This window comes from Leishmania major, chromosome 6, assembly GCF_000002725.2.
Source record: "Leishmania major strain Friedlin complete genome, chromosome 6".
NCBI lineage: Eukaryota > Euglenozoa > Kinetoplastea > Trypanosomatida > Trypanosomatidae > Leishmania > Leishmania major.
This window is the reverse complement of record NC_007247.2, coordinates 187,425-199,570: the sequence shown is the minus strand read 5'-3', so window position 1 is coordinate 199,570 and position 12,146 is coordinate 187,425. Positions and strand designations below refer to the sequence as shown.

Genomic DNA, 12,146 nt, shown 5'->3' with positions numbered 1-12,146 from the left:
GTTAAAAGGAACCAGTAAGCAGCTTGTGCAGCGAGAAGGAGTGCATGTTACCAGCAAGAGGACAAAAACATGCATCAAGCAGCGGAGCATATACTCAACAGTCGGGAGTGACCATCGTAGATCGAGAAGAAATACACATTAGGTGGTGTCTGTCGCTTCGGCAATAAGCACTTGGCGAACACCGTTGTATCCCCATCTGTTTGGCACCACTAAAAAAAAACTACCAACACGATGGCGGGGCGCCTCGGCAGCGCTATTTGCGGCTCCGCTCCGTTTGCCGCCTGGCGCTGCCGCCGAGGTTTCGGCGGCAGGGCTCCCTCCGCCTCGCCCCAAGAGGAGGGGGGGGGGCCGGTGGGCCGTGGCCACCAAGCGCGGGCCCTGGGCCCCGCCCCAAAAAAACCCGCGGCCACGCCCTGGCGCAACCCCCGAGGCGCGGCGCCCGAGCCTCCAGGGCGAAGGAGAAACACCGACCAAGCGGCCGGCCCACCCGTGGCGCTGAGGCGGGGGACGGGAAAGCGAAGGGAAAGCGGGGAGAGTGGAGAAACCCGACGACAACGCAGGCCGCGCACATCGCCCAACGCCCCCACCCCTGCGATGCCGGGGCGCGGCGCGGAGGCAACAGGGGCGGCGGCGCACCCGAACGGCCCTTTGTGCGACCAAGACTTGCGGGTGCCCATCTTCGGGGTGCACTCGGCGGAAGTGAGGCGAAGACAAACAAAAGGCTCTAATACAAAGTCTCACGCAAGCAAGCTGCTGCCATCATCATGGGGGTGCGCAGCGACACAAACACTACAGCAGCGCATCGACTGTCGCTGTGGGGCTAAGAAAGCGGCACTGTGTACACGGCAATCAAGTCGCGCAAGTTCTGCAAGGTCACCTTCTGCGACGACGACGACATCCTGTTCGCTGAGCCGGCGTCTGCGGTGGAGCGGGTCGCCGTCGATGAAGTGGCGTCATCCTCGCTCCCCCCCTCGTCGCCCACGCCGAGCGATGTGCCGACAAAGTCAAGTAGGTTGATCTCCGCCATGGCTCGCTCGACGCGGGTGCGCATGATATCCGACGTGATGGCGCGAGCGGCGCGGCTTTCGCCCAGCTGCTCCTCGAAAAAGTGTCGAAGCACCCGCAACGGGCCATCTGGAATGTGGGAGGCGCATGAGCCAAAGAGCTCGCGCCTTGCCAGCATCGCGTTGGTGGGCGTTGCCGGCGAGGCGACCGATGCACCTGTCGCCACCGCCGGCGCCGTGGTACCTCTGCCAGCCGCCTTAGCCCTCCATGACGCCGCACCACCGCCAGTTGCGGTGTAAGCAGCGCCCGCAGCACCAGCACCCGCGCCTTCGCCGCCTCCCGATGACATGTGGATGGTGCCCTCTGTGGCAAACAGCACATCCACGGCAGTGAGGTTGGCCGGTATAGTGGCGAGCGCGGCAGACGCCATCGCTGCAGCGACGGAATCCGCGTTCGTCGACGGGTTGAGAACCCCACCGCACGTCATCCACTCCAGCACCGCCAGAGAGGGGAGGCCGTCCACCACATACGAACTCACCGGCGTCTCCTCCTTGGTCGGAGACGAGCCGGCCGCTGCTGCGCGCGCTCGCGGTGTGCGACCGCCAGTAAACAGTGGCGCCCATAGGTAAGCAAAGAGCGAGAAGAAGAAGAGCTGCTGCCGCAGCACCGCCTCGTCGCTGCGCCACTGCGCCATGGGGCAGCCGTACACCGCCGACCACGTGTCGGCACGGCAGAGACCGTCGCGCAGCACCCGCATCACTAAAAACTGCAACAGTGCCACAGCTGTCACGTAGTTGCCACCGCCGGCGCACCACCCGGCGAGTACAGTGTCCTCCTGCGGCGTGATGCAGCCCTCCAAGGGGAACGGCAGCCCCGCATTCAGAAAGGACGTCATGCCGCCCTGCGCCTCTGCTGCGCGCTGGTTCATCACGTAACTCGGCGTGATGAGACGCTCCTGGAAGAAGGTGAGCAGGTGCAACGAGACCTGCACGCACCAGTGAAACAGAAATACCTCGTCGCCGCGGTGCTCGCGCATCTCGCCGATCGGGAACTCGGGGTAGCTGCTCAGCCGACTGCGAACCGCCCACACACCGTTCAGTCCGGCGCCCGCGCTCCCGTCGGACGACGCGTTGGCCGAGTCAACAACGTAGCGGTGCACCGTGTAGCCGGCGGGGGTAGAGTACTTGCGATCAAGAAACGCCATGATGAGCTTCAGCACCCGCTCCTCCCGGACGCCGGCGTCAGCGAAGAACGGGGCAGTGATGGCGTCCCTCTTGTCAGCTGCCGCTGCGGACAGCGACGTGGCTGAAGAAGGCGACGTGATGGGAATAGACAGCAGCACCGAGGCCGCGTCTGCGCCCGCCTTGCTCGCCTTCTTTGCCGCAGTGACCGCTGTCGCCCCGGCTGCCGTTGCGGCGACGGCGGCAACTGCAGAAAACGAGACGCTGCTGTTCGACCACAGCGTCGGCGACCGGCCATCGACGCGGTCTGGCGGCTGCGAGCCGAACAGGATGCTTTGCTGCGGTGTCAGGAGCGGCGTAGGTGCCGGCAAGCCCCGCCCGGACGCCGTGGATGGCGCCGAAGCCCTTACCGACGTCGTCGGCGGGGCGAGCACGGTATTGGCGCGAGTCACATCAGCGTTGAGCAGCAGTGCCGCACACATCCACCCCTGCACAAGTCGCGGCATCTCCCACTGCACACGCTCCAAGTGCTGCGTGCGGAAGCCGAACTGCGCGTCGGCCAGCATATGCGCCATCGCCCCGCCTCTGGTGAAGAACGACACCCACGTGCCGAGGCCGAGTACGTCTGAGAGCAGGCACAGCGTGCTATCCAGCACCCACGCCGGCGACGAGGCAGGGTCGGAGAAGAACGGCGCGTCGGGCACGGCTGACTTCGCGGCCGCCGATGGAAAGGCACGGCGGTGGTTCGTCAGGAACGCCTCTGACGACAGGAACCGCACGAGCGCCTTACGTTGGCGCAGAAGTACCACCATCATGTGCGAGAGCAAGTTGCAGAGCACCGCGTCGATCGACTCCGTTACCACCGCGCTCGTGAGCAGGCACGCTACGCACTCCGCCTGCTGCACCCGCATCGCCATAGCTGCGGCCGAGTTGGTGCTCTCCTGCTCCTGCGCCGCCGCAGATGCCATGACTTCCGCGGGCAGCTGGTCCGTCCCTGTCAGCGCGGCCACGTAGCCACATAAGGACTGCAGCAGGCGCACGTGCGTGCTGGAGCAGCCGTTTGCGTAGCGCAGGAACCGGAAGCACTCCGACGACAGCAGTGGCGGCGGAGCCGTGGAGAACAGAGGGGTGGTGAGGGAGGCAGCGGGTGGCGCCGCAGAGGTCGCACCAGCCTTGCTGAGCAGCGCCGTCGCGCCACCGCCACCACGCGCGCGATAGGCGGCTGCACCGCCAGTCGCGCCGGAGGCGGACCCGAAGCTACGCGACGCCGACCCGGGCCTCAGCGGCGACGATGTGCCCTGCGCTGCGCTGCCAGCTGAGGTCACGTTCTTGAACAATGAAGATGAGGCAGGCGCCAGCAGCAGCTGGACCAGCAGCGAATGGCCAGAGAGCGGGAGGGACCGAATCAGCTGCACCAGCCCTTGGCACTGCACCCGCACCTTTCGAGCGACGTCATCGCAGCGGGAGGGCTGATAGGGAGGCGTGTCGAGTCGCGGCGCTGATTGCACCCGCATCGGCGACAGCGGCGGCGTCGCTGTCGCCGCCTTCGCGTCTGCGGTCGTGGTAGCAGCACCTGTCGCAGCGGCCGCCGTGTTCGCCGCGTGCGTCTCATAGAATGCAAGGCTGCCCATGATCAGCTGCTCCATCATCGCGCGCCCGCCGTGCTCCACCCGCTCCCCGGTCAGCCGCGTGAAGTCGTCCTCGAGGATGACCAGGCTCGGCGTCAGCTGACGCATGATGAGGGTGTCGCAGCCGGCGAATCCGTCGCTGCTGAGCGTCTGCATCACGCGCGAAGTTTGCGCGATCATTAGCGCCGCCTGACGCAGGCGAGTCGGGTCGCCACCGTCGGTGCCGCTGCCGAAGCTCAGCAGGTGCGTCGCCAGCACGTCGCACGCAAAGAGCTCCACGTTGCGGCGCACCCACAACAGCACCGCCGAGTTCGGCGGGATCAATGATCCCGGTGAAGCGGCCGTCGCCCCCCTCAGCGGCGCAGGCTTCGGCGTTGTGGCAGCGCCAGCACCATCACTGGCAGCGGCGCGGCTGGCTCCCACGGCAGGTCGCCCTCCGTCTGTTTTGTCCGCCGCAGCCGCCCCGGCCGTGCCGGCGCCACCGTCCTCCATGAAAGGCCGCGCTGCGGCGAGGGCAAGGCCGAGGGTGCGCTGCCGCCGCACCGTCGCCCGTGTCGCTCGCACAAGAAAGTCAACGGCGATGAGGCTGGCGTACCGTGGGTCCACACGCGACTGCAGTCTCTGCACCTCGCTATGCAGCCACGACGTATGCATCGTCAGGTACACGGCAGCCGCGCTGCGGGAGCGGCCAAAGCGGAGGAGCAGCTGGATGAGCGGCACGTGCAGGCTCTCAACGTACATGGGCGTGATTGGAATCTTGACAACGTTCGTGATGACACTGCTGACGAGGGCCGCCTCGAGGTCCAGCAGGAACGGCACGCACCCCTTCGCCGTCGCCTCGTCGGCAAGGCGGTACAGCAGCTCCGCCGCGTCGACATGACGCCGCTCCGTAAGGAGCTGGTTCACCTCCTCGCGCAGGATGTCCACGAAGGCGGTGGTGTCGGCGGCTTCCTTTTCTGACCTGGCAGCGGTGGTGGTGTGCCCTGTCGATGCGCGGGACTTCGCCCTCGGCCCAGACCCACCTCGCAACTGTCGCCCCGGAGCTGTGAGTCTGCTCTCCGCCGCCTCGCGGTCACCGGCACTGCCCCTAGCGGCGAGGCCGATTCCCATGCCGATTGTGTGTCTCCACTGTCGCACCGAAGAGACGTTCAGCCCGCGCGTCGTCGGCCGCGAGGCGCCGGCGTTCGTGGTCACGGCATCCGCGCCACCGTCGGCCGCCGCTCCCTCCTCATCCGCCACGACGCTGCGATGCACCGTCGAGGCCCAAGTTGTGGTGCGGCTGGACCTGTCGGCGCCTCCGGTGCTCCAGCCGAGGCCGATATCGCCGTCATTCAGCCACGCCATATCGCTGCTGCCGCCTGAGGCGTAGCGCTGCGTGATGCGGCGAGATACGAGACTCGGTCGTGCTAACCATCGCGGATCGCCATCGCTAGAGGTTCCACCGAGCGCTGCGCTGAACACGCTGCCACTCCCGGCACTGCAACCACGCACGTCGGCAGTGGTGGAGCCAGGCAGCTTGCCTGCCGAAGATATCGACCCACCAGCCACGAAGTTTGCAGAGTACTTGCTGATGCTGGAGATTGCGGCCTTGGTGCCCTGCACGTTGGCTTTGAGGGCTTCAACGAGGTCACTGGCACGGTCGACGTCGCGGAACAGAAGCAGGAAGCTCTTCGCGTGGGAAAAGACGGAGGTGTGCAGTCGATGCGTGGCAATCGTGTGGTCTTCCGTCAGGTCGTGGTCCAGCTTGAGAAAGTTCGCTTTGCTCTCACCGATAAGGTTTGCCAGCAAGTCATCCTTGTCGAAAGCGTAGGCAGAGGCTTGCTGTTGCTGCTGCGACTGCCCGTGAGCGGTGGCGGCGACCGCGTTTGGAGCGTACCGCTCTCGGATGAGCGCTTCGCGCTGCGACAGTATCTGATCCGCGCGGCTCTTCACTTGCCGCTGTTGCTTCATACGCTCGGAGAGTCGCTGCGCCTCGTCGCGACTCGCGACGACCAAGGTACGGTGACCAACAGCTCCAGATGCCGCTGCGCCAGCACCCATCATCACACCTGGGGCAGAGTTGGGTGGTGGCGGAATAGAGCGGCCGCTGTCAGCGGCCGAGCCGGTGCGCATCTCCTGGGCGTCGTTGCCATCGGCCCCACTGCGCTGATGACGCCGCAGCCGACGCGCATTGCGCACCTGGCGGCGGCGGCCGGTGTCCATCGCCAGCAGCCCCCTCTTCGTTAACGCTGCCGTGTGTAACGGGGTCTCCCACGCAGACGTCTATGCCTCCAGAGGACTGTCCTCGCCGTATGGACGAGCAAGGGCTGGAGAACAGAAAGGGAAGGCGGGAGAGGCTGCGAGGCGCAGGACTGGACGTGCCTACGTCTTGCTCGTGTAGGCGACTAGGCCGGCAGTGGACCACCTTACCAGGGGTGTTGCACACGCGCACAGAGTGGGTGTGTTGGTGTGTGAGTGTGCTGTAGAGAGGCGGCGGGAAACGTACGGAGTGGTAAGTGGATGTGGTGCTGGTGGTGGTGGTGCGCGTCTATCGCAGGGTGCACCGATGCCCTCTGTCCAACTGCAGTGCATCGCAGGCAGTGCAGGGGCGTGGATGATGGGTTTCCAAATCCGCGGAGAGATTTCGATACGACGGAAGGGGAAGAGGAAGGGAGTGCAGAGAGAAGTCGAAAGGCGTGCAGGAAGTCACCATATGCCCACCTCAGCACAGGGGAAGGAGCGTGGTACGGTCGACAGAGAGGCACACACACACGCACGCATACACATACGTATATAAAGGTGAACCACCAAGGACGGGAGGAGTCGGCATCGGCACCATCGTGATGACGGGAGGCACGGGGAGCTTCATCCTGTTCGCCTGGTGTCTATGGAGGAGGGAGAGCGTAACGATACGGCGGCTACAGACACACGTATTTAACGCAGTGGCTGGCGCACGTGCACAGAGCGAGTGTGGGAGCGGGCGAGCAAGCTCCTCGGAGAGGCAGCAGCCACATACACGCATGCACATGCACCCCCACCCTCAACGGCGTACCCTCTCGTGCACGTCCTCATCGCATCGGCTGGCGGCAACTCTGCACGTGGCACGCATTGACAGACATGGTCATGCGTCGTCCGCATTACTACTCGAGCTGTTGTCGCCGGATGACAAGGACAACGACCTCCACAGCGGTTCTTCGGCGGCTCCGGCAAGTGGCACCGGTGCGTCCTCGTACCGCTCCAGGTGCGGCTCCACCTCGTCATTGCGGAAGCAGATGATGCAGTGCAAGTTGCCCTGCCCCTTCTTCGACTTGGCTGGCGACCGCGCCGGTTGCGAAGAGTGTGGAGGCTCCGCTGTCTTGCCTGCACCCGCACACGCATTGCCAAGCTGCGTCGGCTTTTGCCTCGGTGAGGACGACGCTGGTGGAGATGAGGGTACGGGCACTGAGCCGATGGCTTCGTTCACCGAAGCCATGGCATTGTCCGCAAGAGGAGCTCCACGCGCGTCGCTGAGCGACAGTGATGCCGACCGAGTGGCGGGAGACGCACCAGCGCTCTCCTCACAGGTTGCACCACACTCCGCAGCCACCAGCTCTTCCTCCGCTACTACCTGCGGCTGCAGCTCTGCCGTGACGAACAAGCTGCCGGCTGCGTCCCCCGACGGCTCAGCGAAGTCAGGCTTGAGAACGACTCTGGTTGACACCCCTGGGGTCGGGGAGGAGTGCGACAGCGGCTGCTGCAAAGGTGCCGGCGACGCCGCCGACGGCAGCGATGGTGTGGCGGCGGCGGCGAAGGGCATCATCTCGACCGTATCGCTGTTTGTGCTGCGCGCTGCATTCTCAAGGACGTCGACGTCGACATCGTTGTCGTCGATGTCGCACGGCACAGTAGCGGCGCTGCCCGGAGGGGCGTTCGTCGATGCAACTAGGATGGTCGCAGCGGCGCTGTATGCCCCGCTTGAGCTCCTGTCCTTCTGCCCTTGGCCCTCCGGCTCCGGCTGCGGTGGCTGCGATGCCTCTACCTCCTTCGTCGCTTCCGTTGCCGCTGCCGCTGCCGCCGCGGTGGTAGCGCCGGTGATCGCATGCGGGGCAGCGGCGCCAGCACCTTCGCTCACCCCCTCCTTGCACGACTTCTTGGGCCCGCGCCGCTGCACGCCCTGCTCAGGATGGCGAATGTTGAAGAAGAAGGGTGACTTGCACTCGATATCCTTCACGATCTGCGACCACTTGCGCGCGTACATCGCCTCGTGCCGACCGCGGCTGACCTCCCCAATGAAGATGGTCGTGTCACAGTTCGACTCGGGCACGTCCGGCTTCAGGAAGTCCGTCTGCGCAAGCGGAATGTCCTGGTAACCGATTGGCACCATGTAGTGGTTGTAGCAGTGGTATATGAGGGCGCAGTGCGGGTCGCGCAGCGCCGCCTTCACGGCTGCCAGCGCCTCGGTGTTGTTGGCGTAGAGGTGCGCTGTGTTGCCACTACCGTGGGCCTTGTATAAAATATACGCACGCCCGCGCACGCCGAAGTGTCGGTTCAGCGCGTGGAACCAGCGGATCAGCGTGGCGTTGCCAGTGAACGGCCCCCACGCAATGTCGCCGAAGGGCGGCTCAAAGCCGAGGATTGACATGAGCTCCTCCTGCGAGTGCGGTGCACGGTTGGCCCCGACGGCGCTCTCGCCCAGCCAGCTGTACAGGTAGTTGTACACGGACGCCAGCGAGGCTATGCCGCAGCCGCGCGGGTACTGCTTGCTTACACACAGCAGGCGTGGAAGGCGCAGTACTAGCCGCTCCTCGAGGTCGGCCCGCGTCGTCGGCAGGTTCGTTGGAATGAGCGCCCCGAGGTCTACGGCGGGGGTTTCGAGGTGAACTACCTGCAGCGGCGAAGACGGCAATGCGGCTGACGTGCCGACGCCAAGCGTGACAACAGTGTTTCCCTCGCTGTCCGCGCCGAGGCCGCCACCGGCTGCCAGCGCAGTCATGGTGGCAGTCGGTGCACCTGCGCCGATAGTCTGACTGCGCAGCCGCAACTGCTCGATTGTTTCCTTCTCCTTCTTCGTCATCTTGCGCGTCGGGATCGGCTTCTTGGGTGCGAAGCTGATCACCCAGGCCTGCGAGTCGGCCACCGCCGCAGCAGCCGTTGGTACTCCACGCGGGCTGGATGCGGTGACATCCACCTGATCATGATCCTGCTGCTGCTGGCTGTCACTTCCATCGGCTGTTGCTGCCGTGGCGAGCCTCGTCTCCGCGGAAGAGATCCTCGATTCCAGTGGTCCGGCGTCGTCTTCCGGAGCAGCAGCACTGTGTGCGTTGCTTGCCGTCGTCGTCGCATCGATGTAAGGCAGTCCCCGCACATAAACCTCATTCACCGCCGACACAGCCGGCATATTCGGCACAACCCCCGTGGAGTTCAGCGGTGTCATCGCGACCTCGTGTGTCGGTGCACTCAGCTGCGGCGATGCCGGCTGGTCAGAAGGAGCTTGCAGAGACTCCTGAGCCGTGACCTGCACCTCGCACAAGCCATGTCCGAAGTCATCGCCCGCTTCGCCTGCGCTTGCCTGCTGCCCTTCCTGCGCTGGGGTTGACGCATCCACTGCCTGCTGCACAGGGAGTACGGCAGCAGTGGTGTCAGGTGCGCCATCGGCCTCACTTGTCTCCACTTCGCTAGCGGTGGCAGCATCGTGGGCGTCTGCACACAGAGAATCTATCGCGGCTGCTGCCGCTGTTGCAGTGGACTGCATACCTCGACAGATGGGGAGGGAGGGTGAGCGCTGCACGAGACCAGCCGCCCTCGAAGCCCCGCGTGTAGAGTGTCTATCGGTGTCGTTTATTCGGTGCTGGAGAGTGCGCCCACGAGTCGTTGCAAGAGGAGGAGGAGTAGGAGTGGGAGAGGGTGAAGTGAGGAGGAGAACATGCAATGACGGTGGCGTAGGGCGGAAGGGGAAGGGGGGGCATGCGTACTCTGAGAAGAAGAGGACTGCAGCCGGAGGGCGGAGGTGGTGGAGGGTAGAGAGAGGAGGATACACGCCAGTGAAGGATCACCGCACGAGATGCAAGCTTTCTGCGTGACTTGCACGCCTAAATCACCGCGCACCACCTCAGGTGCCCCATCCGCCTGGCGCCAAGCAGCCCGAGACACGCGCGCACGACAGCAATGCGCCGACCCAGTCGTCTCAGCACCGCCTCTGCCTCGAGCCCTGCTCACATGCCCGCTGAACAGGTCGCCCTCACAGCCGCTCCCCCATTGCGCCGGTCGCCACCCCTGGTGCACACCCCTCGGCGTGGCACTCAGGCTGCCCCCACCAGTGGCCAGTGTGAGGGCCGTGCGGCGTGCGTTCGAGCCACGCTGACGCTTCGCCCATCACACAGACGGTGTGCAGGCGTGTGCACACGGTCGCAGGTCGCCCCGATGCAACGCCACCCAGGCCCTCGCCGCCGACATCAGCACCGATGCATCGCGCGGACCTCCGCCTACGTCACAGACACTTGACCCTGTGTCACCCACCAGAGGTGAGCTCGGCATTCGGCAGGCATAGGAGGGGAGAGAAGGGGGACTGCTTCGGCTTCTCCCCAGGCAGAGAGAGTGCGGTTGTACCGGACCCGGAGACAGCACGCACTGAGAAGCGTGTGGGGGGGTCCGGTGTAACCTCCCACGTCATCGAGGCGGCGAGATGGCGCAGCCTGCAGCCCCCACGTCAGCTGCACACGCACATGAAAGCATAGAGAGACATGTGAAATAGTAATGATAACACACAGACACAGACAGGTACTCGGGCGCCGATGCCGATGGGCGTCCTCCTCCTCCTCCTCCTCCCCCCTCCCTCATCAGCGACATCAACACATCCGCGAAGCGCCTCCCTGGCCGGGACTTTCTCTCTCGCATACACACACACACACACACACAGACCTGACAGAGAAGACCCCCTTAAGAGGAGAGCGGCCATCAGCACTCGCCCTCCATTTTGGCTGCACGCGCAGTGCTTGTGGTAGCTGGTGATCTCACCCTACGCATGCAAGCAATACCTACTCGAATGGGCAACTCGTACCCCTCACCCTCGACGGCCGCTCCGCCGCGATGGCGGCTATGTGTTCCGCGTAGTCCTCCGGTCTCATCGTCGCCCACCAGTACGCCTTGTGGATCGACTGCCGGAGGAGCGCGTACTGGTGATCGCAGAAGTACAGTGTGCGCAGCTTCCACACGTCGGGGGTCCAAATCAGCACGATGCTGCCGCAGCAGAGCCACGGCACCCACCAGCGCTGCATCAGCGGCACCCAGCTCGGATGCTGCCGACGGAAGAGCCACGTGTTCACCTTCGGCACAGGTACAGCCTTCGACTCAGATGCGCCGCTGGCACCGCCAGCCAGCTGCGACAGCTGCCCCGGGTCTAGTGCTGATGTCCGCTCCACCTTGAAGCCACGTGGTGTTTGCGACGTCTGCCGATGCAGGTAGGCGCCGCCTGACTGAAGTGCAGCGGCGGCCTCCTCGGGGGAGAGGCGAAGTCCGTGCCCTTCCGAAGAGTTCGCGCTGCCGTCCACCGCCACAGCAGCAGCAGCAGCCTCTGTGCTCTCGTGGGTCTCCCCTGCCGCTGCCGCGGCAGCCGCAGTTGACTCGGCCGCCAGTGCGCGCTTCGCGTGGCGGCCAAAGAAGGGCACGGCGCTCCACCAACGCACCGCGTACAACTCGATGGCCTTCGCGTTGGCAATGTCGTAGGCGAGGATCTCCTGCTGAATGTCGCTGACGAAGGCCTCGGCGGCCTGCAGGTCCGCCGCCTCGGGGCTGTCCGGCGAGAGCCCCTCTTTCGGAATACCCAAGAGCAAGTTGCGGGTGAGGCTGTCAGCCTGCTGCGCCACAGTGCCGGTGGTGGCCGAGCTCACGTTCGGCGCCGACCCAGACGAGAGCGCGTGACTGCTCATCGTTCCTGTGCCAGCGCAGAGGATTGCGTAGAGAGGAAGAAGGGACGGGAAGTAGGAGTGAGAGCTTGCGGAGAAGGCCGGTGGTTTACTGGAGGAGCGCCCTCGCACCCAGACGCCCAGCAATAGTGCCGTGGCAGAAACGAGGCAGATATGGGGCGGGCAGACGATGCCGTCCGGACGTCAACGACCTCCGCGCTGCAAAATGGTGTCAGAGAAGAGGGAGGAAACAAAACGAAAGTGGTGTTCGCTGCGAAGGCGAGGCCGGAGGGCTGTGGTTCCTATTTCGGGCCGCTGCTGCTGCGTGCGTAATGCGTGTATGCTCCGTGTTGACGCGAGCACTTGCGTCAACACGCCAAGCGTGAGAGGGGGGGGGGGAAGATGGAAAAGGGCGACGGAGAAGTGGTGTCAGTGCCTCCGAAAAGGGGGAGGGGCATGCATATGCGTGCGCG

The 12,146-nt window shown here is 65.0% G+C and overlaps 3 protein-coding genes across 3 annotated transcripts; all 3 read right to left on the bottom strand.

Annotated features, from left to right (window-relative positions):
* Window positions 1-820: 820 nt before the first annotated feature.
* On the bottom strand, window positions 821-6,016 carry LMJF_06_0550 (conserved hypothetical protein; the record flags this gene model as incomplete). Its single annotated transcript, XM_001680773.1, has 1 exon — window positions 821-6,016. The coding sequence occupies one exon, from the start codon at window positions 6,014-6,016 to the stop codon at window positions 821-823; it is 5,196 nt and encodes a 1,731-aa protein (XP_001680825.1).
* Window positions 6,017-6,914: 898 nt separating this feature from the next.
* Window positions 6,915-9,206, bottom strand: LMJF_06_0540 (conserved hypothetical protein; the record flags this gene model as incomplete). The annotated part of the gene is made up of 1 exon (XM_001680772.1): window positions 6,915-9,206. One exon carries the CDS (start codon window positions 9,204-9,206, stop codon window positions 6,915-6,917), a length of 2,292 nt encoding a protein of 763 aa, XP_001680824.1.
* Window positions 9,207-10,806: 1,600 nt separating this feature from the next.
* Window positions 10,807-11,697, bottom strand: LMJF_06_0530 (conserved hypothetical protein; the record flags this gene model as incomplete). Its single annotated transcript, XM_001680771.1, has 1 exon — window positions 10,807-11,697. One exon carries the CDS (start codon window positions 11,695-11,697, stop codon window positions 10,807-10,809), a length of 891 nt encoding a protein of 296 aa, XP_001680823.1.
* Window positions 11,698-12,146: the final 449 nt, after the last annotated feature.